Genomic DNA, 27,519 nt, shown 5'->3' on the forward strand with positions numbered 1-27,519 from the left:
GGGAAGAAAAAGAAAAAGAGAAAGATTGGCAACAGATTTTAGCACAGGGCCAATCTTCCAAAAAAATAAAAAAGAAAGGATATTTAAAAAAAGAAGAGTTGATCTGTTGAGGTGTTTTTATTTGTGTTAAAAAAAAAATGTTAACTCAAAATGGATTAAAGACTTGAGTATAAGACCTGAAACCATAAAACTCCTTGTACTGCTCCTAATCAGTATACTCTTTGACATCAGTCTTAGCGATGTCTTTTTGGATATGTCTCCTCAGGCAAGGGAAAAGAAAGAAAAAACAAATAAATGAGACTACATTGAACTAAAAAGCTTCTGCACAGCAAAGGAAACCATGAACAAAATGAAAAGACAACCTAACAACTGGGAGAAGATGTTTGCAAATCATGTATTTGATAAAGGGTTAATATCCAAAATAAATGAAGGACTCATACAACCCAACAACAAAAAAATCAAACAACTAGATTAAAAAATGAGCAGAGGATCTGAACAGACATTTTTCCAAAGAAGATATACAGATGGCCAACAGGCATGTGAAAAGATGTTCAGCATCACTAATTATTAGGGAAATGCAAATCAGAACCACAACGAGATATCGCTTCATGCCCATCAGAATGGCTATTACTAAAAAGACAAGAAATAACAAGTGTTGGAGAGGATGTGGAGAAAGGGGAACTCTTGTACACTGCCCGTGGGAATGTAAACTGGTGCAGCCACTATGGAAAACAGTGTGGAGATTCTTCAAAAAATTAAAAATAGAACTACCATATGATCCAGCTCTTCCACTTCTGGGTATTTATCCAGAGAACACAAAAACACTAATTCAAAAAGATATATGTATCTCTATGTTCCTTGCAGCATTATTTACAATAGGCAAGACTTGGAAACAACCTAAGTGCCCATTAATGGATGAATGGATAAAAAAGATGTGGTTTATATATACAATGGAATGCCACTTGGTCATAAAAAAAAAGATGAAATCTTGCCATTTGTGACATCATGGACGGACCTGGAGGGTATTATGCTAAGCAAAATAAGTCAGACGGAGAAAGACAAATGCTGTATGATTTCATTCATATGTGGAAGATAAACAACAAACAAACACATAGATCCAGAGAACAGATTGGTGGTTACCAGAGGGGAAAGGAGCTGGAGGCAGGGTGAAAGAGGTTAAGAGGAACATTTGTAAGGTGACAAATGGAAACTAGAGTTTTGGTGATGAACATGATGTAGTGTATAAAGAGGTCAAAATATGATGATGCACACCTGAAATTTACATAATGTTATAAACCGATGTTACCTCAATTAAAAAAAAAGAGTGCTTTATTGCCTTGAAAATATCTGGTTCTGAAGTCCAAAGAAATAAATACAATATAAAGGTTCATGTCTGAGAATTAGATCCTTGGTAAATAACATGTTCTTTAGATCACCTTCCTCAAATAGCAATTGTTCAGCTGGAATTTTAACAGGAACCCAAGACAATGATATACAGGAAAGTATACTGGTTTAGGAGTCAGAAGACTCTGTTTTAGTGTCTACCATACCTAGCACTCACATCTTGGTAAGTCATTTTTTTGAGAGGGGGAGGGTGGAGTATTCATTTCCTCAAGTTCAAGAATTTAGACTGCATTATCTAAAGTCTCATTGGGCTGCAAATAATCAATGTGGTCTTAGATTTGTTAGGAGAGTAGGAATGCGTCAGCTCTGCATTCCCAGTTGCAGAGAGAGTCTATATGTTTTATGTAAATATATACAGATGGCAAAGCTGACATTCTGTTACAAAATTCAGAAATCCAATTTATATTGTCTTCTGGGTACAAAATCAGCCCACATCCACAAAGAGCTGAGTCCCGGGGAAACATAAAAATTCGTTGAACTCTAGAGTTCTTCAATTTGATAAAAAACAAAAAATAAAAAAAAACTTTTTATTCATATTGTACTGAAATAATGCTTAAGGACAGTCAATTTACAGAAATTGCTAGAATTATCAAACATGGAAAGGGGCATCATAAAAAGCTACCAACGTTTAAGGACGTTAGCAGCCTTTGGGGAAATATTCCATACAGATACTCATTTAACTCTAAGTATCTATCTGCAAATAGGCACATTTTCAGAAATGGACTATAATATATTTTCACAAACATCTAGCACTAAAAGCCTCTTAGAACAAAGATAATAGTTGAATTCAAGTATTGTAATTACGTTAATAACATTATGAGCCTTGAGGGAAGGAACACTTGGGGATTAAAATAGAGAACATAATGCAAATTTTACATTTTATAAAGCACATAATGAAGAAATTTATACTAACTATGAATTAATGTATGGAATGCTTTATAATACCTAAATAAATAAAAATTAAATTCACTAACAGTTAATTTGATAGTGACATTGGTTTCATCAAAATGAACCTTGAAAACTTGGAGTTTCAATCAATCAAGATGTCAATGGTACATAGTATAGATTGTTGATTCAGAAAGCAAGGCAGACACTGATTTACTGGCATATTGTCACATTGTGAATAGTTGTTGAAAAAATGAATGACTTGATCTGACTTTTCATCCTGATAATACAAACTTGGCTCAAATTTGTTACAATTATAAAATTGTAGACAAATATTTCTATATCCATTATAATTTTCAGGTAAATTTATTCTAATTAAAAACACAAGTACTTTTTGGTTTTACTATCTTAATACCTATTTAGAAAACTCCCCTGCATTAACCCCTGCATCAGCAAAAGCCATTACATGTTGTGATTCAAAGATAATTTATGAAATAGTCCTATAGGATTGTGTCACTCTTTCTAGAAGGGAAGAACTTGAACAAGTATATAGATAGATATAAGTAGTAACTTGAAAGGTTTTTTACCAGAGTTGACCTAATTCTACACTTTATTGACCTAATTTTACACTTTACTATTTGATATCCTTACAGAGAGAGGACAGTGGATGGTATGTCCTGAGCAGTGCCAGGGGTGAAATCATTAAGCAAATTTGACCACAAGGCAGCATTCACAGGCTATTGTGAAACAAGAAACTTTGTTCATTATTGTAAGCTTTCCAGTGGTTGTAACATTTGGACCAAATCTGCCAGAGACTCTTGGGTAGGGGATGACGAGGGGAAGGGGCCTCACTTTCCTGTGAACCTGGAGTTAAAGCAGCAAGTGTAACCCCAACATGAATGGCAGAAGCCACAGCCCTCCTTGGAAATACCCACGGTACCCAGGAATGCTTCACAGACAGGGATATTTCTGGGTCAAAAATGAATCCTTAATAGGGGAATAAAATTAACCCAAACAGAATGGAATTAAGTGTTCACTGTATTATAGAACAACCATATCATAGAGGAGAATAAAAGGCAGACTTTAATATCAGATAGAATGAGGCTTTACCAATTAATAGCTAAGTAATCTTGGCCAAGAACTTAACTTCTCTATCATCAGTTTCCTTTATATAAAATGAAGATACTAAAACTAACACCATGTCCGTAAAACCCTTAATACAGTGTCTGCTAGGGATTAGGCAGGCCTTCAAGAATTGTCAGTTATTTTTATTATTATCTTTATTATTATTAGGCTTGTTCAAATTAGGAAGGATTTTTACACTTGCCATTCAATTCAACCTAACTTTTATTGAGCTTATTTTTTCCTTTGTATCAAAAAAAAAAACCTAGGGATACAAAAAGGAATAAGAATTCATCTTATACTTAAAGAGAACTAGAAAGGAAAACTAGCAATTGCAATTATCACAATTCAACATCCTTGAGATCAGTACCTGTGACTCACTGGATACTTAGTACTTTCAAAAGTAGCATACAGTGCTTACTTGATAAATAATTTAATTAATTCAGTGCGACATGAGCTGTCATTACTGCACAGATAGCTGTCTGTCCCGTTCTTCCTTCGTTATTCTTCATAGCACTTACCACCTCTTGTTATTACACTGTAAACGTATTTGTGTATTTGTTTGTTGTCTGCCTCAGTCACTGGAGTATAAGTTTCATGAAGGTAGGCACATTTTACCATTTTTATTATTTCTAGATCTGCAGCCCCTAGAGCAGTGGCCTGGCATAAGTAGACACTCAATAAATAGTCACTGAATGAAAAATGAAAGAATGAGTAAGTAGGGACTTGCTTATGAAAGATCTTAAATATAATACTTAGGAAGAAATATCAGGATTGACTTGAGATGAGAAGAGTGACAAGTCTGAGGGTATCTCCTAGATTTCTGACTAAAGTGACTGAGTAAATGGCTAATAACCAGATACGGCATTCGAGAATTAGTTAAGTTTTTGTTTTCATTTCTGAGAAGGTGTGGGGTGTTGCGTTATACATTATGATTCTCCCAGAGTTGTAGAGAGGAATTTCTTCATCTACCAAGAATTCACAAAGCACCTCCTTCAACTGGACAACAGCATTCTATATTCACTCTACCATGGGGAACGAAGATGATTTTTATTAACAGCTATAGAGCAGATTACTATAACTAATAAAATCCTACATTAATCATCTTCATTGCATAGAAGTCAAATGTGGATAATTAAGGAATTCAAATAATCTGCCTCAGAACCATATAGTTGAAATGAAATGAAAAACACAATTTTTGCAGTTGAAACTAGCTGAGTCTACCACTGAAACTGTCATTTGTCCCCTGGCATGCTGTTCCAGAAATCACTCTTTATTTAGATGATCACCTCAGTGTCATTTCCCCACTAAAGAAATTTAATAGTGAGTAATCAAATGTATTCACTCACACAGTCACTGACATGAGTTTGCAATTACTTCTTGGAATTGAGCTAGCCTCAGTGGGATGTAAAAATTAGGCTAATCATATGGTGAATACTTACTTCATCCTGTGTTTGTTCCTGCTAGGAACAGAAATTGTCTCCGTAATTGTATGCAAATCCTTTCACCAGAATCATCCCAAGAAAATTATGTACTGCTACTCCTTTTCTAAAGAAAAGACAAAAGTAATGTTTTAAAATATCGCTTCCAAATCAACCAAAATGAATCGTTTGGCTTTGTGTATAAAAGCCAGATCCAAATTAATATTATTTACAGTACACAGTTTGGCATGTGAATATAACAAACTGATGTTTAATATGTTGTGTAACACTTCTGTGTTTTGTTACTAGTGATTGCTTTCATAATTAATTAATGAACTCTATTGGACTCGAACTTCAACATAGGGTAGAATAAATTAATTTGTCTTTTAAGAACCAGAATTCTATGTAGAGCATGGCTATCTTGTATCCTCAACCAATGAATTAACTTTTGAGGGTTAGCTGAGGATAGTTTCATGAACCAAAAGTATTGCTGTTTTTATCGTGTAGAACAGAGTACTTTCTAAAATGGATTTCACACTTCCTTTAATTCTGAGTTTTTTGAGGCTTATTTTAGCCTTTATTAATGACTCAAGATGGTTGCTATGAAGATTGACAATGAAAACTCTAGAGCCATTTCCAGGGATACCCTAAGGACTTGCTGCGGTGTCCAGGGCTCTTGGCACCTACAATTTGTGATCTCCCTCTGACCCGAGGTTTGGGAGTTTTTGCATTTACCTGCCACATTCTTCTGGGATCTACATGTGTAAATTAAGTAGTTTTCAAATCACACTAATTCCACTGAATATTATTTATCATCAATTCAGTAGCTCTAGGTTGAAACATAAGACACTACTGAAATTTTAATATTTTAGACCAACAGAAATGGCAATCTCATATGGTTCCACCTAATATAATGAAAAATCTCCTGGCTCTTACATGGATGAGTACAGAATGAGGGAACAAGTATAGAATTTAGAGAAAAGCAAGCAATTGACATTTTCCTTTCTTTCTGTTTTTCTTCAGAATTAATCTAGATTGGAGGAGTTATTGCATTACACCTGGATTAATTTTGATAGCCTCCTATTTGGATTCCCTTTCTTCCTTCTCTTCCTACTTGAATCCATCATTCCACTATATGAAGCTAATATTATGAAAGCAATTTTATAAATCTGTCTCTTCCCTGCTCCAAAGCCTCCAGTGTTTGTTTCCCTGTTGCCAATGGAGTAAAACTTAACTTTTAGTATTTAATTATTCAAAAGTATTTATTGAGTGCCTTTTAGATGCTAGGCACTCTTCTAGCACAGTGAACAAAATAAAATCTTTGCCTTCATGAGCTTACATTCTAGTGGGGGAAATAGACAATAAACAAGATAAGTGAATAAAATATATAGTACATTAAATGACGGTGTTAAGGAGAAAATAAAGCAGAGAAGGGAAATAGGAGATCTCAGGACGAGGGATAAAGTTGCCCAGGATGGCCTCCTTGAAGAGGCAAAGACCCAAAGGAAGTGAAAGGGTAAGCCTTGCAGACACTTTTGGGGAGAGCATTCCAGGGCAAAAGCCTGAGGCGGGAACACATCTGTCAGGTTGTCGCAACCGCAAAGAGGTCAGTTTTCTGGTGACATTTGTGAGAGAGAGAGCAGTAGAGGAGGTCAGAGACGCGGGGCTGTGCAGGACCCTGTAAAGAAGCAATGGCAGGGTTTTGAGCTACGAGGGAAGTGACCTGGCTTGCCTGCAGCTATGCTATGAATAGTCTGAAGGGGGCAAAGGCAGAGGAAGGACCCCTGTAAGGAGATCATTGCAATAATCCAGAGGAGAGGTGAGGGTGGTTTGGACCCGTGTGGTGGCGGTGGAGGTGGGGAGAAATGGTCAGATTCTTGATATGTTTTGAAACTAGCCCTCACAGACTGTGCTAAAATAGGAGACATGTTTGTGAGAAAAAGAGAAGAATTGATGATGACTGTTATTTAAAGGCTTTTGCAACACAGCCTCAACCTTCCTTTCTAGTTTCATCTCCCGCATCTCCATACTGACTAAAGTGTGATGGAAAAGTCCCTAGACTTGAGAATGGAAGGCCTGAGTTCAAATCATAGCTCTACCACTTATTAGGGTTATGATTTGATATAAATCACATAACCTGTCTTTATCTCTGTTTCTTCACCTGTGAGGTGGGGATAATAATATTCGCTTCACAGGGCTCTTGTGAGGTCAATTGTATTGTAAAATAATAAGAATAAATCAGTTTACAAATCCACTACTCCAGCAAACTAGTCTATTAACTATTAATAATCTATGAAGTATTCTTTGAACTTCCTGCCTCTCTGCCTTTGCCTGATGCTTCAGTTACTCCTTCCTCCTCCCCATCTTCATCCCGTAAGGACCACATTACAGTTCAGGCCATTCTCTCAGCAGTGAAGTCTTCTCTGAGGAGCTCTATCCCTCCTCTCAACTCAACACTTTGCTTTCCCAAGGTATTGGCATATTGAGTAATTTTAACATGCAAAATTAGGTCTTAAGTACTTTAAATGCTTAACATGAGACAAACATTAATTGTGTACCTGTTAATTCACAAATCTATAATTTAATCCCCTTATGAAGATACAATGGCCACATTTTATGCAAGTTTGAGTGGTGAACTTTATATAGCGTGATACAAAAAAATAGATAAAATCAGAATTGTGAATTTTATATAGTATGATACAAAAAATAGATAAAATCTCAATTTATGAGCAAAATAATAACTGCATAGAAATTATGCCAGATATTTATTCTAAGTAGGAAATTAATCTTTACTTATTTGAGTTTAAAATTATGCAATTTTTTCAAGAATGTCTTCCTTGCATAAAAAGAGTTTGCCTTTTATAATAATATTACAAAAAGATATTGATAAATACCCGTAGTGCTGAGGAGATAAAAAATGCTGGAGGCAAACTTGAAAGGTACCCAGTTTATTCTTAGGGAATATTCAAAATCTACGGACGTAGTCTCTAGAAAAATTGATGTCTATAACGAGAGACAAAAATGGATTTCTAAAACCTGTGTCAGAATTTAACATACTGCTTTGAGTGATGAAGGAGGTGGCTGAAAGGACTGTATCATCAGAAGTCAATTGACACCTGAAATCCAAATAGAAAAACATGTGCTTCTTTGGGAGATCAAAAAAGACCTGAGTTCCTTCTGAAAACAGAAGTAAAATGACCACCAGTAGAACAGATGATTGTTATGCTCAAATCCTCCTTCTCTTTATCTCTTATATTTCATCAGTCACCAAATTGATTTATCCTGCCTCCTAGAATCTACTCTCCTTCCTCTATTATTTCTCACCTGAATTACTTCAATATGGCCTCCTAACTGGTTTTCCCATTTCTCATGTTACATTCATCCATTGTATTTTTCATACCTCAGCTAAATGATCCTTCTAAAATAAATTCAGTCTTATCATCCTCTTCTTAAAGCCCGTGAGGAGTAAAGACCAAATTCTGTAATATGATAGAGAAGCCTCCTGTGGTATGTCCCTTGCCTGCTTATCTCTCCAGCCTTTGAAGCACTTCCCACAGTCCATACTAATTCTCCACATACCCTCCTTGTTCTTCCAAACACACAAGATCAACTGAAGCGTTTGAAGTTCCTAAATGTGAGCTGCCATGCTTCTTCTCCCTCTGAGCCTTTTAACATCCTGGTTCCTCTCTATGAATTTCCAATTCTTTTATTCATGCATTCAAACAGCTCTTTGCTGAGCATCTACTGAGCACCTACTAGACTAGGTACTGAGCACAGAAATAGTCCCTATCTTCATGGAGCCTACAGTATAGTAGGGGGGAAATACACTAATCAGATCATCATTTAAATATATAGTCAGAAACTGTGGTAAAAAATTTCTAAAAGAAATGTGCAGAAAGCTATAAGAGCTTATATGAGGGGGAAGTGATCTAGTCAGCGGGTAAGTAACATCTGGGATGAGATCCAACAGGTGACTAGAAGGCAAAAGTGGAAGGATGTAATCTTTTAAAGAGAACAGTAGCGTGTACAAAGGCACAGACGTAGAGATGCATGGTACCTTCTAGAACATCTGAGAAGGCCAGTGTTGCCAGAGGGTAGAAAGCAAGGAGGATTGTGGTACAAAATGAGGCTGAAAGAGAGGAAGGGGACAAGATATGACCAGATTTTGGTATGTATCTTAAAAAAATTGAAGAAAACATTGAAGGCTTCATGCAAAGAAATGTCATAGAGATTCTGTCTACAAAGATCAATCCAGTTGCTGTGTAAACAAATGCATATAGGAATTAATGCTCCCAACCATTCTTTGTACTGAAATAAAACTCTCCAGTGGCCCGGTTCTAGAAAAGCCCAAGAAAAATAAGACAAAATAATGTTAGAGCATGCCTGGGAGGAGGTGTTTAGTGCCTTGAACCTGTGGCAAATGATTGAAAATACTTGCTATATGCCTGTATTAGTCAGGGTTAAGTACAGTTGCAACTGACAGAAAACTTTAAAGATTTAAAGTATCGAATTTTCCTATAAGATGTCATCTGAATTAAATATGAACACTGCAATGTAGGGATCAGGAGACAATAAATGTTATTGTCAGAAAATACAAGAGGCCTTAGGGAAAATGTAGGACCCAGAATGACCATCTTTAAAGATGGATTTTCTCTTTTTATTCTTGATTGTTTGTTGAGAAGGGAAAACCCAGGACATTCCATCTTATCTCAGGCTTACATGTATGGCTTCAAACTGTATAAGTTGGAGGATCTTTGCTTATTCTCACTATGTGCTTCTTGAACTACGACATAAATAAATGCTATAGTCACAGCTGCAGATAATTTTAACCAAGCTACAATATTGGTTACTCTTTCTGTATGCTGAGACCTTAGAGTCCAGACTGAAGCCTTTGAACACATTATTTCAGTACCTAAGCTGCTTTGGAAAGAGTCCAAACTAAATGATTACTAAATCTGCTCTACAGTTCCAGCATGGTGGTATTAAATGCGGTGAGGATTACAGAATCTTATTCCTCTCTCTGACTCAGGTTAATATGCAGCATGAAGCAAACTTCCAGACATACACACTTTTCAAATACACTAGTATTGGATGCCAGTAATTGTGCCAGACCAGAGAAATCAATGGTGTAGTAGTGGGTACCTGCATAGCAATTTACAAGGTTAATGAGGAGGCTTTAATTTGAGTAAGTACAAGCCGCTGCTCTCTCCCTTTGTTACTCATCCTTTCTAAGCTCAACAATTCCCCACGGAACAGACCCAGTCCTCTCCTTCCCAAACGAGTTTTCATGACCTAGATGTTTCTCTATCCCTTATTCATCATAATGGCATACCCTTCATCTCGTTACTTCATTATCCTGATGATATTCCTTGAAAAGGTCTACATTCTCACTTCATCTCATTTTCTCCTCAATTTCTCACTCCTCTAAAATATGACTTCTGTATGCAACATTCTACTGATGCTGCTTCTGTGGAGTGCACAAATGACCTAATTAAAAAGCACTATGGTCACTTTTCTGCCCTTATCTAAGTGAAGTTTTTTTATAGCATACGGATAAGTCCCTTCATTTTGAAATTATATTCACCCTGATATAAAATCCTCCTCCTGCTCCTCTTTGTACAGATGGTTGAATCAAATAACTCCTGCAAAAGAGAACGTCAGATAATAAGCTCAGTTTGTGTTGCTAGCAGCCATATCTCTGGATGGTACTACTTATCCAAAATAGGCCATTATTCACGGATGACGTGAAAGTGTTGATGTGTAAGGATGAAGTAGCTCAAGACTGCTTACATGGCTATGACTCTATTTAGCATAACTGATAATATTTTACAAGACATAATAACATTTAAATGTATATTTGTATGTGTAATTGATAGTGTTCTTCAATAACTATGAAAAAGCTTTTAATTGTTTATTGTAATCCAATAATGTGATCTTGTCCACGTACGCTGTAGCTACTATAGTAATAAAATTACTTGGGTTCTTTTAAAGTTATTTATATAATTCTGTGTAATTTGCATAATGGTTAGTTACCTAAGTATGAGTTTTGCTAGATAGTTAATTTCTTGTAGAGACAAGAATCGTCTTTGTTTATCCTGGCACACCTTAAGGACTCTTGGATGTAGTAGGTTTTCAATTCAATAAATTATATTGAATTAAAATGCTAGGCAGCTTTTTAAAGTAGAAGCAAGATTTAAAAGATCCTTTACAGTAGTGAAATCCCCATTAGTCTTGTGATATTCACCTAAAACTGCAGTGTTCGTTTTATGGCCAACAGTATTGCATTACAGATTCTCTAATAACTAGGAGATACAAATCATAGCCAGGTGTGGAATTAGTATGACTTGACTTGTGTGACTTTCTAGTTTATATAACAGCTAAGTTACATAATCATAGATTCAACAGCAGTATTTTATCTTGAGTTACAGTATATTCCCAACTATCTTGGCAAATAAATAAGACACACACATCTGAGTAGCAATGAATAGGAGAGCATATTAAAATCAAACACAGCTTATAAAAGAATCCAAGTTTTTAGCCGGGCTCTGAAACTATACCTGCATGTCCTTTGCACTGCATTGAAAAAATGCCATTTATTCCTGACTATGATTAACGGCTTTTTTAAGGCAACCAACTTTCTCTGCCACTTAACAAAGATTGTGTCCTATGCTTTTGTCTTATTTCAAGTCTAGTGTCCATGTGTAAATCTGAAAATATAGATAACGAAGATAACAAAATGTTGAATTTGAATTATAATTTTGTGAATAATAATAATTTTGCAAGTCTGAATCTTTCAATATCTGTTATGCAACTAGGAACATATATAAATCTCATCAGAAGATGTGCGGCTCTACATTCTGTAAAAGTCCTCTAGGCAGGAAAATAACAACCTGGATGCCTAGTACTGACATGCAGCCTGATAACCACATGATAAAAAAAAAAAAAGGCAATATCTAGAGAACTGTGCCAAGCTGTGAATTGATCCCAGGGAGCAGGAAGGCTACTTCAATGTGTGTGGCCAATATTTATCATTTTTACAACACTAAAAAAATCAAACAAACAAAAAGTATTTGAATTATTTTGGTATGACAATAAACAAAAGGCGAACAAGGAAAAGTAAGATGTCAATTGATATTTTTAAAAATAACATGTTCATAGGTGTCAAAAATGACTAAAAGGAACATTGCCTCACTTCCTATCAGAGAGCAAGTCACAGTAAAAGAACAAATGAGGCAAGAATACGTACATTAAGATAAGACTTACACTATCATGTTACAGATGCATCGAACAGGAAACAAGGTAAAGAGTACTGGATTTGGAGAGGGGGGATCTAGGTAAGATTTGAAAAGATAATTACAGGTATACATCACAAAAGGAAAGACTAAATGGAGCAATAGATATACCAGAATAATTATATAGTAATTAACATGCCCTCTTTTTTCCTCTTTGGGGAATTTTTTTCATTTAAATAAAAATGAATCTTGACTGCCACAGTATTTCATTTGGCAGGATATCAGGTAATTTATATTTCAAATATGATCTCATCATCAGTTCCATCTGTTGATATTAACTGAGCATCCGTAATGTTTGAAACTCTGACATGTAGAAAAGATACCTAAAAATCAAAATCCTTAAATCTGAGACACTCACATAGCAATCAGAAAACTGAATAAATGTGCTCTTATCTTGCCAGTGCAGTGTATTTACTTTAAGTCTTCACTTTTAATCCACCCAGCTCTCCACTCTAACTCCAGGGACCCAGGGAGGGTAGAAACTATAGGCAACTGCTATGGAATGAGCTCAAATAAGTGTTAGACCTTCTTAAACAGGACTAGCACATTTTTTTATGCTAAGTCACAAGGGGAAAAAAGTAACTGGCTAACAGGCTCAGATCCTAGCCAATCCTTGTTTAAGGCAATTCATAGATTCGAAGAATCTTTTCCCTTTCTCTCACATTCCAATTCAAAGCTGAGAGCTGGAAAAAGCAAGACTTCAAGAAAATATTGACATGAAGAAATACTCCAAGTGCTGGGTTCCTGAATTTGCCCCTTCTTCCTTAACTCAGATACTAAGATCTGTGACTTCCCTTCCACAAGCAAAGAGATCTAGACCAAGAACAGGGTAGAGACCATCCCATTCTCTCTGGGAGGCTGTCTCCAGCTAATAAACATCCCTCCTTTTTCCGCAATCCTGAATGCGCCTTCTCAACCTTCCAGACCCAATTTAAGTTGTTTCTCCTCTCTGGTGATTTTTTCTTGTCCCATCCAGGCACATTTAACCAAACCTTCCCTTGGGCCAACACTTTAGCTTAAGTACAGCTACGATTACACTTTTTAAAACTAAGTTGCATTTGTTTATTTGAATGTCTGTCTCCTTTACTAGATTACGAGTTTGAGTGCCCAGGGCTTCACCTAGTGGTCATTCAATCCACTGCCAATCCTATCAAGAGAAGAAGAATTAAATAATACCTTCTCCATTTACAATAATGGATCCTCAATAAACACTGTTGTTCTGTTTCTTTTACATCCTCTCTTCCATAGTTGAACCCAAAAATGTTGTTACTACCTTGCTTAAGGGGACAGTCAAAACAGTTGTTCAAAATTAATTCTGCCTAGTGAGTAAAATAACAAAAAGAGTTAATGAAATTGTTATTGACTACAAGTGATGCTGGATTTGGTTTTTGGTTTATCTCACCAAAAATGTGTCTAGACCACTGTAATAACCTCCAGCAGAGACATTTTGAGAACTTACTCAAGGTATGGTGTTGCTACTTCGTTCAAGTAATATTTTAAGGGATGTTGTTGCCCTGAGTCAAAAAAGCAAGACAAATGATTTGGAAATAACCACTCAGATTTTTAAATTTCTAAGCATTCATTGTATATTTTGGAACATAAAAATGTTGATGTAGACTCAGTGCCTGCACAAGTTATTAAAAGAGAGTAAAAGCATGTTTTTAGTAATTCTTCTGGATGTTTTTTCCCCAATAGGATACTCAATACTTCAAGCTATTATGGAAAAAGCAGGACAAAATGGTTGGCATGTCAGCGCTATATGTGTGGAAAATTTTAATGATGTCAGCTACAGGCAACTTCTAGAAGAACTTGATAGAAGACAAGAGAAGAAATTTGTGATAGACTGTGAGATAGAGAGGCTTCAAAACATATTAGAACAGGTAAGTCCTGGATTTTACATTATTATTATCCTAGACCTTCTACAAAAAGTTGACCTTTGATTTACTTGTCCCCATCAATATCTTCTTCCAATCATTTAGCCTGAAGTGTGGAGTTTGGGAGTTTTCATTCCATGATTTATCTCCAAGACTAAATTATAATCCTCTATCACCAAAGGCCATTTCGGTTCTTAGGTCTCAATGCAATTAAGAGTACTATTTTTCACACATTTTAAGACATACAATATAAAGGACATTTTTTATGAATTATCAAGAGTTCTTGGCCTCCTATTTTCATAAACATTAATTCTAAAGATTAATGCTATCTAAAATATTAGAAAATTTTAATATTTGTGACTATGTGCTTTTTCTAACCTTTAGAGAAATAGCTACATAAGAAATAGCAACATGAATTAGTAAGCGATGAAATAAAAGAAAATTAAGAGATATACTCTATATAGCATATTTTCTTCTAGATATTGTAAGTAAATACATTACCACCACAGTGAAGATGATTTTCAACTCTCTTCACAAAGGAAGAATCCCTGAATAAAGTTTTCAATAAATATTTGTTGATTGGTTTTAAAGCAGACAAGAAAAGATAAAATTGAGCTTTGTCATTGTGTTAAATGATAAGAAAATATCATCAAATAATACATAACATTTGCTTTCTCCCTAACCCTACAGTATCATGATAAAGCCTTGAAAGGCTGCATATGGCCGAAATTGCAGTGAATGAATGCCATCTAGTGGTTTTAGAAATATTTGCTCATATTTATCTACAATATGTTAGGTTGGCTAGAGAATATCTTAGTATGATGTTTTATTGGTTAGTTGCTACATATAGTTTATTTGTATAATTAAATGATCTGATTTATAGTAGTTAATGTACCAATTTGGAGATTTATTTATAAGAATAACTTAAGTACTCAAATACAAAAATCAAAACCAACTTATGTTTCAGAGATTCTTCTTTAATATCAAAGGACACTAAACCAAATGCCTTAAGTTTCCTTCCTCGACTATATTAGAATTTGTAAAAGTTAAAAGTAAAAAAAACATGCGGTATTTCTTTTAAAGGTCTAGAGAAGAATGACTATACTGTAAGAGGAAATGACAGAATATTCACCTCCTGTTATCCTTTTATAGAAGGAAAAAAAACCACTTGATTGAAGAAATATGTTTATATTACATTGGAAAACATTAATTATAAACCTTTACATCACTCAGGTATATTCCTGAGGGAGTCCAAAAAATCATTAAGGTTGTAATTATCAAGGTATATGAAATTTTTTAATGTGTATTTATGGAATCCAAGAAAAAACTTTCTCTTCTACTTCAGCTCAAACTCTCATTCTCCCTCCCTTCCACTCATGCCACTGTGTTGAGTTTGAGTTGTTTGACCTGAACAACTGAAGCTTTGTAAATAACTCCTCATGAATCCCACAGAGCAGTCAATTCTAAGAACTGCCTGGATTGCCAAGTTTCTGTCAGAGGGTGAGTAAGGCTCAGAAAGACCCTCCACTTAGCACCTGTGCTTAAAGGATCGCATCTAGAGAAGGCAATTGAGTCCTAAAGCACACTGACCCATTTCAGAGGCTTAGCTGGTTTCTAAGAAGAAAATCGGCACGCCCGGGTGCTTTGGATAAACTCTTTGTATAAGCCTTAAATAAGCTCTTGCTAAGGGAACTGGACATCTTTTTTTTGTCCTTCAAAGAAATTATTTTTCTTTTTTTTCCAGCTTTCTTGAGATATAATTAACATATAACATTGTGTAAGTTTAAGATGTACAAGGTGATGATTTGATACACCTAATATATTGTGAAATGATTGCCACAGTAGAATTTGTTAACACCTCCATCACTTTGCATAATTACTCTTTCTTTTTTGTGGTGAGGAAGTTTAAGATCTGCTGTTAGCAACTTTCAAGTATATAATACAGCACGAATAACTATAGTCCGTGCTGTGCATTAGATCTCCAGAACTTATTCATCTTTTAACTGGATTTTTGTACTCTGGAAACTTGAGTGTCTGTCTTTTCTATTCCTCTTGCTGAATTCTAAAGGATTTCTTTTCTGTCATGACTGCATAGTAATAATGAGACTAGTAATAGATCTTTGTCCCTTTAAAATGCCTCTTAGGTATAAATCTCATAAATTCTAACAAAGTTTACTGTATTGTGAGAATATAATGTACCCTTAATTGTCTTATAAAATTTCTCCCCAAGAAAAGCTGTTTTCTGATTCTGAATATGATTTTTTTTACTATCTATATTTTAATTCCTTGTAGCTCTAAGCAAAATCACTTTTAATGTTCTTGGTTTTACTCTTGACTCATCTAAACACAAGAGCTAATCCAAACTTTGTCAGGAATTCATACATGTACTTCAATACCTCTCTGTTTCAACATCTTCTTTAATAAGTTGAAATAACGAAAGAAAACAATTTCAGAGAATAAATCAAAGCATTTTTTAAAAGTAAAATGCCAAATAATCTTGATCAGAAAAATGCCTTTGAAAAAAGTAGCCCTTTCTCAGAAGATGGTGAAATTAATACAGTGAAGATAAGGGGATGTGTTTGTAAATTTCTATAACAATGGGCACATTTTATATTCATATTATGGTGGCATGCTGTCAATAATTACTTCGCTGACATTTTAATTTGTATCAATTTTCAAAAACATAATGGAAATAGCTCACACAATTTTCTCTCAAAATATGTTAATTTTTGAGAGAATTTTGACAACCGTGGTTAGAGAAGCACTTCATCTTCTGTACATATCTTCCAAATTATTTTTATGCCATGAGCTAATTGGTTCTTATAAATGTATTGCTATTTAAAATAGCAGTTAGTCATATACTCATTCAAACATTTCATAATATAAGCTTCAAAACAAGTATTTGAAAATGTAGTTTAAGGTATATTGATTTTTCTGCCCTAAATTGCATCATAGGAAAAAAATGGAAGAATTTATGTAAAGATCACCCACTGAGCTATTTAAGGCAACAGAAACATAACAAAACTACAAAGTTAGATTTATTGTCATTTTGTTTGTATCAGGCTCCAATAAAACAAATTGCATTTTTGGCTTTCTAAATCCAATGGGCAATTTGGTCCACTCATCTGCAGAAAAAATTTTGAGAAGAAACTTACAACTAAAAATACCTTTTAAGTATTTATTGAATTTGCAATCAATTATTGATAGAAAGAGTCTCAATTTTTACTTAAATTAATATAACCATTTTGGATACTAGCATTATTCATCTCACTTAGTTTTCTTCCTCTAACTATACATCAACTATTTTATAGAATAACTCATCATAGCTTAATATAGCTGGAAGCAAATGAATTATTTTCACATCAAAATCAGTGGCTTACAGTGGAAGCCTTTTCATATATTATTTTATTTTCACACATATCCATTAACTTTAAACCCTGAACTTGATTGCTTATAAAGAGTCCCTAGGGACTCTATCCAATACCTTATCAATTGAACATCGATGTACCAGAATTTGATTCATATGTTTAATCCAGTAGCAAAAAAGCAACAACAAACTTGATCTTAACTGTCTTTCTGGCACCAAAAATTATTTGAGCAAAACAGCACTTAAGGCTAATGGTTGCCCACACATTTTACTCCACCATGAAAAAACCCAAGGGTCATGCAGCTAGATTTCTGTGTTCCTATAGTCAGTGAAACCCTCCTCTCATGAACATCCAATTCATCCTCTGGAATACAATCTTTACACTGGGCATGGGGAAGGCTTGTACTCTCGTCTACCTCTTTCTTTGGTCAATCGACTTATACCCCTCAAATTATGATGTTTCCAAAAAAAAAGATGAGTGTTTTCACTTTTTGAGATATGGATAAGAATTCTTCAATCGTTTATTTTTAAAAAGTAACTGGAATAAAAATGCCTATGATTCTTCTCTTCCTTACTTTAAATAAGGAGCATTGGGTGGAGATGATGTTGAAAAAGATCACTCTAAAAGTCAATAATGCTGTTTCCAATGAAGCCTCCCTGATAATTTCTTTTGATCCTGAAGCAACATATAATTTCACACATGGAACATACCTTGAAAGGAAGCATAAAGTAAAATCTCAGTGAAGTGATCTTTTCGGTATATTCATTCATTCTACAAATACTTATTGAGTGTCCACTTTAGGTCAGGCATTATAAAGGCTGAAGATAAAGTGATGAGCAAACAGATACATTTTCTGTTCTACTTAGTAACTCTTATCTGGTTAACTAAATTTTAAACCAAAAGCATTTGCTACAATCCTACTAAAACGTATTGTTTCCTTTAGAAATACAGTACATAGAAAGTGATCCAACATCTCATACAGCCTCAGGGATTTTGCTATGAGTGCCAGTTCTTGTTGAGTAGATGATGATATCAAAGACATTAGATAAGAAACTGGAACTCTATCGGCCTTATGACACACCATGGATGTATTTAAGGAATCTAACCAAGTATTCATCAGGAGAAGATGGCAAAGACTGACCTTATAGTGTGAAATAGATGTTTATCAAAAGGACAGAGAAAAACGGCTCTGCAATTGGCTCACAGTTATCTCAAATTGCCTCTTCATTGCATACCTCAAATTTCACTGGTTCCCCTTTCAGCAGTATTATCACTTTCACTATGTGAAAGGAAAATTCCATGTCTGGTTAGACACAATGCGAATCTCAGATAATTGGCAAACCCAGTGACCTTCCTATACTGTTTGCTAATTAATCACAAAGGCCTAAAAGCTGTGATTGACCTCTCAGATGTTTTTCACATCACCAAAGGAAGCCAATAATCCTACCTCAGGGCACAATCAATTAGAAAGAGGAAAATTCCTCACAAACAGAAACGCAGCCACATGCACAGAAGTGATGAAATGTAGGCATGGCCCCACTTAACTTATTCTAAGTCCAAGGCTGCCTCCTTGTCTAGTACAACCTAAGTGAGATGTCACATCCCAGACAGAAATTTTGTCAAATTGCCAAATGTGTCACAACACTGATTAACAGACAAAGCCTCTTTATCTAGAGTCTGCATTTACAAATTTTCAGAAGTCTCTCACATGAGGAATTATACTAAATCCAGAACTCTACCAGGTCCACCTCCACTCCCAAAAACATCTCTGACACTGAATAATGCATCAAAAAGAGCCAAAGGCATAAAGAACCTGCCTCTGAACACACCCGATTGAGTCATTTTCTAGAAGGAAAGGAGCATTTTAGTTACTGGCTAATGGCCATAAGATCATTTTTTTCGTACTAAAACCAAAAAAAACTCAAAAACAAAAGTGTGAGAAACAAAAGAGACAAAAAGGAGCACAAAGAGAAGAGGCAAGCTAGCTTCCGTTATGAGGAGTAGTCACTACAGACTCGATCCGATAACTTGAGATAATAGCTTTGATTATTTGCATCGTCTCTGGAAGGATTAAGCAGTATACTTTCTGCCAGTAGGAACGAGCCAACAGCAGTAGACAGGACAATTCTGCACTCGATTCCTCACACATTCATTCATTCAACATCTATGTGCCAAACATCATCCTGGGCACTGCAGGGCTGTACAAAGATGAGCAAAATGTGGTCCCTACACTGGGAATGCTTACACTCAAGCTGGGAATTCAGAAACATGAATAAATAATTATAAGACAATTTCATCGGCTTAGAAACAGAAATATTACAAAATGTATCAGGAACCCAGAAGATGTGGTGACTAAGTATAATTGAGAGTCAGAAATGCTTCATAGAGAAAAGAGAGATTTAAACTGAAAATGCATTATATTTTCCCAGGAACAGAAAAAGGGTAAGAATATTTCAGACAGAAACCTCCTTGCAAAGGCAAGGAAGTCTGGAAAAGCTCAGAAGGTAGAAACTATTTCTGTGTGATAAAAACTGGGTAGGAGCAATGGTCAAAATTGGAGTGGGGAAGTAATTAAAGATGAAGCTGTAAATATTAGAGGTAGCAGGCATAGGGATTGTATTAGTTTAGCTATTAGCTATTACCTATCACCTATCCCTGTATTGCATTAGTTAAACTATCTGTCTTTGCTGTTGAAATCTTATCTCCATCAGAGCAGGGTCTATGTTTATGATTTATCAATATATCCCCAGTGATATGAAAGGGGATCAAAAAATAATTGTTGAGTAAATGAAAGTCCAAATAAGTATCACTGACGACACAGGCAGGAGACATCTCTTTTATGTGTTTAAGGGAAGAGCACCCAGTAAGCCCTTGAAGTCTCTAAAAGTCAGCCCTCGATTACCCGAGAAGCTTTCTTGTCCAGAATGTCTCCCCCACCAAAGGCGATGGGACATCTAGGTTTTTCCAGAGTTTGTTGTCTATGCTGAAAAAAGCACAAGGGTTCATGTCCATATATTAAAGCAACAATGAGTGAGATGCAACGGGAACAAATCAGGCACTCAAAGAAATTACTACAGCAGAGAAATATCAGTGATTCCCTGCACTGCAGAACTGGCGGAGCTTGTCGCTTTTGTTTCATTATAAAGCTACTTTTGCATATCAAGCTTTGCTCAGTCAGAAACTGCCACAAAGTAAGAAGAGACTTAAAAGACACGAGGTTATGTTAAAAAAAAAAAAAAAAAAAAAAAAAAAGGTGACTTTTACTTCTTTAATCTTACTTTTTATCTGAATTGATTTGAATGTGCAATTCCCATTATGAGGCACTGGGTTGGTTATTTTCATAGAAAACAGAAACACCTTTACAGATCTCAGTCAGACTAGTGCAAATGAAATTGGTGGGAGTTGGAAAGGGGTCTCTAATTGTCTCTTAGCAACTGTTCCCATGGTTGCAGCTATTGCTTATTATAAAGTAAAAAAACTTAAAAGGAAAAATAAAGAAAGAAAAGAATGTAAGTTATTTGAAGAAGAAGAAAAATATGGTTGTCAGAATGCAAGTACTTTTGTCTTGGAAGGACTGTGGATTCTAGAATTTGATTGTGTTCAACTAAATTTGTTTTAGTTGATGCTGCAAGAGCACTTACTAGAATAGTTTCCATTATTGTTGTTGACAGAAACTCTCAAAAGCTCAGCTTCTTTAAAAAAGATAGAGGAAAATCTGCTTGATAATTTTAGAAATATAAAATAAATGAGTTTTTCTAGCCTTAAATAGAAAGCAGCTGCATAGACTTATCTATTATGGTTTAGGGAAAGGCAAGTAATATTCCTCATTAAATAAAAAAAAGAGAAGAACTTCATAATTTATTTCAGTAGGATTTTGCATCTGCTCTCCAAATGTTGAAAAAGCAGTGAGAATAACAAAAAGGAAGCAAAACATTCGACAATGCCTTTGAGGACACTTTTCTGAGTCTTGTAAACATTATAAATATGACTACACTTTATAAATTCTACAGTATTTATATTAAACAGTTCAGTAGCGGAGTGTACTACCTGCCAGTAAATGAAGTGATGCATCTTTTTAATCACTGTGATTCAGTGAAAAAGGTAACGGAACAAATTCAGTCTGAATCCTCCCCTTAAGATCAACCACATAGTGGTACAGTACTTCTCTACTGATGGTCTTGATTTTCTCCGAGCTCATATACAATAGTGCCAAATTAAGATCGGATTGTGGAAGGAAATTAAAATGGTGTTGTTTTTACCAAAACAAAAGATTAACATAATCACTGGCAAATGGAAGAAAGATCAAGATTGTACCTCAGGAATTTATTTTCTATTTTTTAAGGTTTTTTTCCTAGAATCACGTATACCAAATAATTGCTATATTCTTTTAAAGTCCAGGCTTAAACTGTACTTGTCCTCTGTCCTTCCCTTTAAATCCACAGAACCTATACTGGAAATATATATATTTGAATTCTATTTCTATAATTAATCTTGTGTTTCTTTTTGCTGATTGTTATCACAATGTAAACTTAAAAGTCAAATATTCTAATAAAATGTAATGATATAATAATATAAGTATCTTGCAGGTAACACAAGAGAAACAAATTTTCTTATCTCTGCCCACCCCACCCTGTCATATTCCTTTCTTATACATGTACACAACACTCATCCATTTGCTCATTTATTCGACAAACATTTCTCCAATACCTACCAATTTTCAAGCACAGTATATAAAGTTAAATCAATTTTAATCCATCCCTTGAAGGAATTCCAAATGTAAAGGAAAACAGAGGGACACAAGCAAATAATGCAGCACAAGGTGTAATGAAGATGAAAGCAAATTGTTTAAAGATGAGTCAGAATTCCCCAGGAGGAAAAGCTTGTGCCAGCGCAGAGCACTGGAACAGAGCCGCGTGTGTGGGGAAAGCAAGTGAGTGTGGTTTAACATCAAGAGGAGGGGAAATGAGAAGGTGGTCAAGGCACATTGAAGACAGATTACGAAGAGCCTTATAGACTTAATAATAAGTAGTTTTAAATTTATCGTAACATTTAGATGTTATTGGATGTTTTTTAACTGATCGACTTTGTGTTTTAGAACAATAATTCTTATGACAACTTAGAGAACGGACAGGAAGCTGGACAGCTTGGTGACTAAGTAGTGTACCTAACGAGCAATGGTTCTTAGTCTTTATTTTTTATGTCTCATGCATAAACTTCATTTATTTGACATCTTGTTAGTGCCATCGACTCGATTCTGACTCCTAGAGACTTCTGTGGACAGCAGAGGGGAAGCCTGCTGGGGTTTTTTGTGCCATCCTCTCCTCTCCCGGGGCTATATCAGAAAATGTTCTGCAGTCATTCATAGGGTTTTTGTGTCCAGCTTTTTCAGAAGTAGGTGACCACGTCCTTCTTCCTAGTCTGTCTTGCTCAGGAGGCTCCACTGAAACCTGTCCACCATGAGTGACCTTGTTGGTATTTGAAATATCAGTGGCATAGCTTTCAGCATCACAGCAACACACAGCCACCACAGTATGACGACCGACAGACAGTGATGTGGTTTGAACCTGGACTGCAGCTGTGAGAGTGCCGAATCTTAACCACTAGACCACCAGGGTTAGGGTTAACATCTATATGACAAATATTTATTGAGTGCCTATTATAGGCCAGGCAATGTCTAGGCTCAGTAAAAGTCCCTGCCCTATGGAGCTTATATTTTAGTGAGGGAGCCACACAATAAATAACAAGTAAATATGTAGTGCCAAGTAGCGATAAAGAGAAATTATTCCTTTTTTTTTCTTTCTTTTTTTTTTTTTTTTGGTGAGGAAGATCAGCCCTGAGCTAACATCCATGCTAATCCTCCTCTTTTTTTTGCTGAGGAAGACCGGCTCTGAGCTAACATCTATTGCCAATCCTCCTCCTTTTTTTTTCCCTAAAGCCCCAGAAGATAGTTGTACGTCGTAGTTGCACAGCCTTCTAGTTGCTGTATGTGGGACTCGGCCTCAGCATGGCCGGAGAAGTGATGCGTCAGTGCGCACCAGGGATCCAAACCTGGGCCGCCAGTAGCGGAGCGCACGCACTTAACCACTAAGCCACAGGGCTGGCCTGAGAAATTATTTCTTTAATGTACTTATTAAATGTCTACTTTGCCAAGCACCAAGATATGCACTTAACTTAGGGATTCATAGTCACCATTATTTTTGTTACGCGTTTGAGAAGTTTAGCTGATCTGATGGGGGTTTAAAAAAAAGGAAATTTCTTTTGGAAATTTAATAGTATTGTCAATTATGATGAATAATTATCTTTAAATTTTGACTGTCCTATGTAAAATACGGCTCACCCAGTGAGCTTGCTATGCAAATATTACATACTGACCTCGAATAGGAGAAACTTGTTTATGAGAGAGAGGTATATTTTTCCTATCTTTTCTCTCTTAGTTATGATCTTTTGTTTGTTTGTTGCTAAAAATAATTTTGGAGTTAATCATTTGAACAAATATAAAGGATTTACTCAGAAAAGTTTTTACTCATTTATTAAGACAGGATATCCGCTGACATCTCTGTCCTCTCTGAATCCACTTCATAGGAAGCTGGTTCTCCAGTACGAAGCTGTCTGAAGTACAACATAACAAATAAGCTCTGCTTCAAAGAAAATATTCTGCTGAAATAAAAGTAAAGAGAATAACTCTGACGTCATATGTCTTACATATTTAATTAACCACAATTTCATTTGTTGAATATAATTACAAACATGGAAATTTAAAAACTTATGACCAAAAAGTTACTAGCTGAAGTTATTAAATAGTGAGGCGCTATCACAAAAATTATGGACAGAACTTATCTTGAATATGCCTCAAATGGTTTAGGTGAGTTATTATTGTGGGTGACGATGATTAACACTGAAGAGAAAGCGCCCTTAAAACAACTGAAGTCTGAAACGTATGTAAAAGCTAAAAAACAAGATGAGTGAATAGTAATGCAATAGGAAGGGTGTCCTTAAACAATCTTTTAAAGTTGTTCTACAGAACTGCATACTCTATCTGGCTCTTGGGATTTTTATGTACATTAGCATATTAAAATCTCTAAAAATTCTTACAGCAAAGAAACCTCTTAAACCTTGTTTAATTTAGTGTTCCCTGCAAAAGTGGCCACAGAACTTTGTTTTTGCAGCCACCTTTTTACATTTTATTTGCAATAAATAGAAAATAGGGAAAATGAAATAAAATATTTCCAAGAAAATAAGGGAAGTTTTGAATTTAAAATAATGAGAGAGGAAAGAATGTTCAGATGATAATATTTCAAATAAATATGATAAAGAAAAGAAATATAAAGGCAAGGGATAGGTGGTGAGAACATGATATATTAACCGAAGAGCCTCCCAGAACCAATGGCTCACACCCTTTTCTACATCAGAGAGTCACAGAATCATTCACTCTCAGGTTGACTGGATCTTAGACGTCATCCATCCCATGGACAACATCTTTACACGGTGCTAATACAGGCCATATATAAACAATTTGGTTCCATCTTGACCATATTTGACATATAATTCAGCAAATATTCCTTCATAATTATATATCCCTTTCAAACATATGTGACGGTATATGACATTTGAAGATAACTTTTATTCCCATCACCACTAGCCCCTTCAAGTTTTCTTTATAACCCAAGAATAGATATTTATTCATTGATGATATGTCCAATTAGAGAAATCTCAAGAAATTAGATATTCTAATTATTGTTTTCTGATTAATAGAAAGTTAATTCTATATACTACCATTTATGGAGTTCCCATTCTCAAAGAGAACACCATAAAATGTATTTAACATTGAGCTATACTGTACACAGTTGAACCTTCAATGGATCACTTTGAGCTTGTCACATAAACAGAACTATCTATTGGGTTGAGTTGGATTTGCTTTAAATTTAGGGTATAGACTTGAACTATCATTTTAAATAAACACCTGGTAGAGTAAAAGCTATACAAAACTGAATGTGAGTTATTTAAGCTTTTCTGCTAATTAGCGTTATTATGGATATATGAAGAATTTGCAAACCTAGACTTGGATGTGTTAAATTTTACCTGATAATTCTCCATCTGTGTGTCCCTGCGCAGTTTGGTACAAAATGGAATTAGGAACACCTTGCATATATGCTGTTATTCAAATAAGCCATATGTTCAGACAGGAGAATATTTAAAGAAAAGGAACTATGTCTTTGTTTCACTATGAGAAAGCTGGTTTTTCTCACGAATAAGTTTGACATTCATCAAATATCTAATGTGATAGAGAGTGTCACTCTCAAAGTATCTGTTTTATTCATTTTCCTCTTATGAAAGATATATTAATATTGGCCAAAAATAAATCATTTTTCTAAATTGCTATCGCCTAAGGAAGGCAACAGGGTGTAGTGAAAAATGTATGAAAACTGTAGTCAAAAGACCCGGGCTGGAGTCCCAGCTCCATCTCTTCATGACTGTGTTTATTTAATGTGTTTATGAAAGCAAAGGATTACCCCCGTCCACTTACATCTCATTAGAATTATTTTTTTATATCACTTCTTACAAAATGTCTCTTTAATTAAAGAAGAACATGCTGCTCACTGGTTCTTTCAAGCTATAATGTGCATTTCAAATTCATCATCACAAATTCCATAGAATCATTTCTGCCTCTTTGCAAGTATTTTAAATCACTAAATTAAGATGCTATTAAATCAAAATAGATCTCTGCTAAAAGATGTTCATAGTTAACCTGATAAGAATCATAATATTATTCAAGCTTTGTGAATGTAGAATTTTAGAACCACCATAATAGGCAGAGAGAGGATGCACTCTACGATGTGTTTTTCTGTAGCCATTGCCAGTTACTGCGATGAGATGGATGTCATGGAGTGGGAATTAAACAGCTGAATTTCAGCACTTGCTTTTCACAAGTAGTTTTATGCCCCTATTCAAATCATATCTCTTCTAGGGCGCTCACTGGGATAGAGGTATATATAAAGTGACCTACAATCTGTAACCTGAGAGGATGAAACTGAGGAATTTTTTTTGTAACATTTGGAATAAAGTCAAAGAAAGAAACAATAGCAAACCAGTACTAGATATGAGTGTCTTTAAGGTATATAAGACAGCATGAAAGGGGAAATCATGTGCTAGGAATATAAAGAATTTGTTAAATAAGGATACTGATTCATTCCTATTTCCCTATATAAGAGAATAAACTTTTTCGCCAAATTTAGATATCCAACGAAAGAATGATATTTTATGCAATTTGAGTCCTTGAATCTACCTAGAGATTAGGGACTCAGAATATAACATAGATGTGTTACACCTCAGAGATGAAAAGCTTGGGGCAATTAACCAATAAAAGTAAGTGTTTTCACATTATCCATCTCACGATCACATTGGAGGTTTTTTTACTTGGAGACTGTCTTACTTTGGTTGCCCCCAGAAGCAGATCTTAAGACAAGGATTTGTGTGCAAATAGTTGGGTTGGGAAGTGAACAACACACTAGAAGAGGAGTGGAGAAATGCAGTCAATAAAAGGTACATTTATCTAGCAAAATATCTTGTGGGTAACAGGGATTAATCTTATTTGGAATTAGCATAAACTAGGTACTGGAAGCTAGTGTAGAACACACGTGTCAGAATCATCTCATTTGTGGGTCAAGAGAGTTGGAGTATTTATGCACCAGCTCCCGTCAGTCATTGTAGGAGGGCTGCTGGGAAGGACGGCATGAATTCCCTGACACTTCTCCCCTGGCCTCCCTCCCCTCAAGGGCAAAGTGGGCTCTAGAGACCAGAGAAGACCCTGAGTCAAGGAAATTCAGGTGCTGGCAGTGAGAAGGTTAGCAAATATGCATTGAAATGATAAGAGCCAAAGCATAGGGGGGCATCAATAGTGTCTTTAACAATGACTACAATACAGACATAGGATTTTAAGTCTGCACAAGATTCTAGTGCCCAATGAAGGACTCTACTCCAACAACTTGACTAGTAGTCAGTCAGTCTCTGCTAGCGGCTTCCAGTGAAAGAGAGATCACCACTTTGAAAGGTAGCCATTCCTTTTATGGGCAACTCTTTTCCCCTCCCTTTCCCCTAAAAAAAGTTTGTCCTCATTAGAAACTTTTAGAATTTCTAACATCTCCAAGTATAGAAG

At 35.4% G+C, this 27,519-nt stretch overlaps 1 protein-coding gene across 9 annotated transcripts in view; it reads left to right on the forward strand.

Moving 5' to 3' along the window:
* GRIA4 (glutamate ionotropic receptor AMPA type subunit 4) overlaps nt 1-27,519 on the forward strand; it is a 359,336-nt gene that overhangs the window by 239,226 nt on the left and 92,591 nt on the right. For all 9 annotated transcript variants that reach the window (XM_004427382.3, XM_014785207.2, XM_087434037.1 and 6 more), the window contains exon 4: nt 13,820-14,004. In XM_004427382.3, coding sequence (XP_004427439.1) covers nt 13,820-14,004 — 185 coding nt within the window. The remainder of the gene's footprint in view (nt 1-13,819; nt 14,005-27,519) is intronic.

Source organism: Ceratotherium simum, chromosome 7 (assembly GCF_057802395.1).
Source record: "Ceratotherium simum simum isolate JZ-2026a chromosome 7, ASM5780239v1, whole genome shotgun sequence".
Lineage (NCBI taxonomy): Eukaryota > Metazoa > Chordata > Mammalia > Perissodactyla > Rhinocerotidae > Ceratotherium > Ceratotherium simum.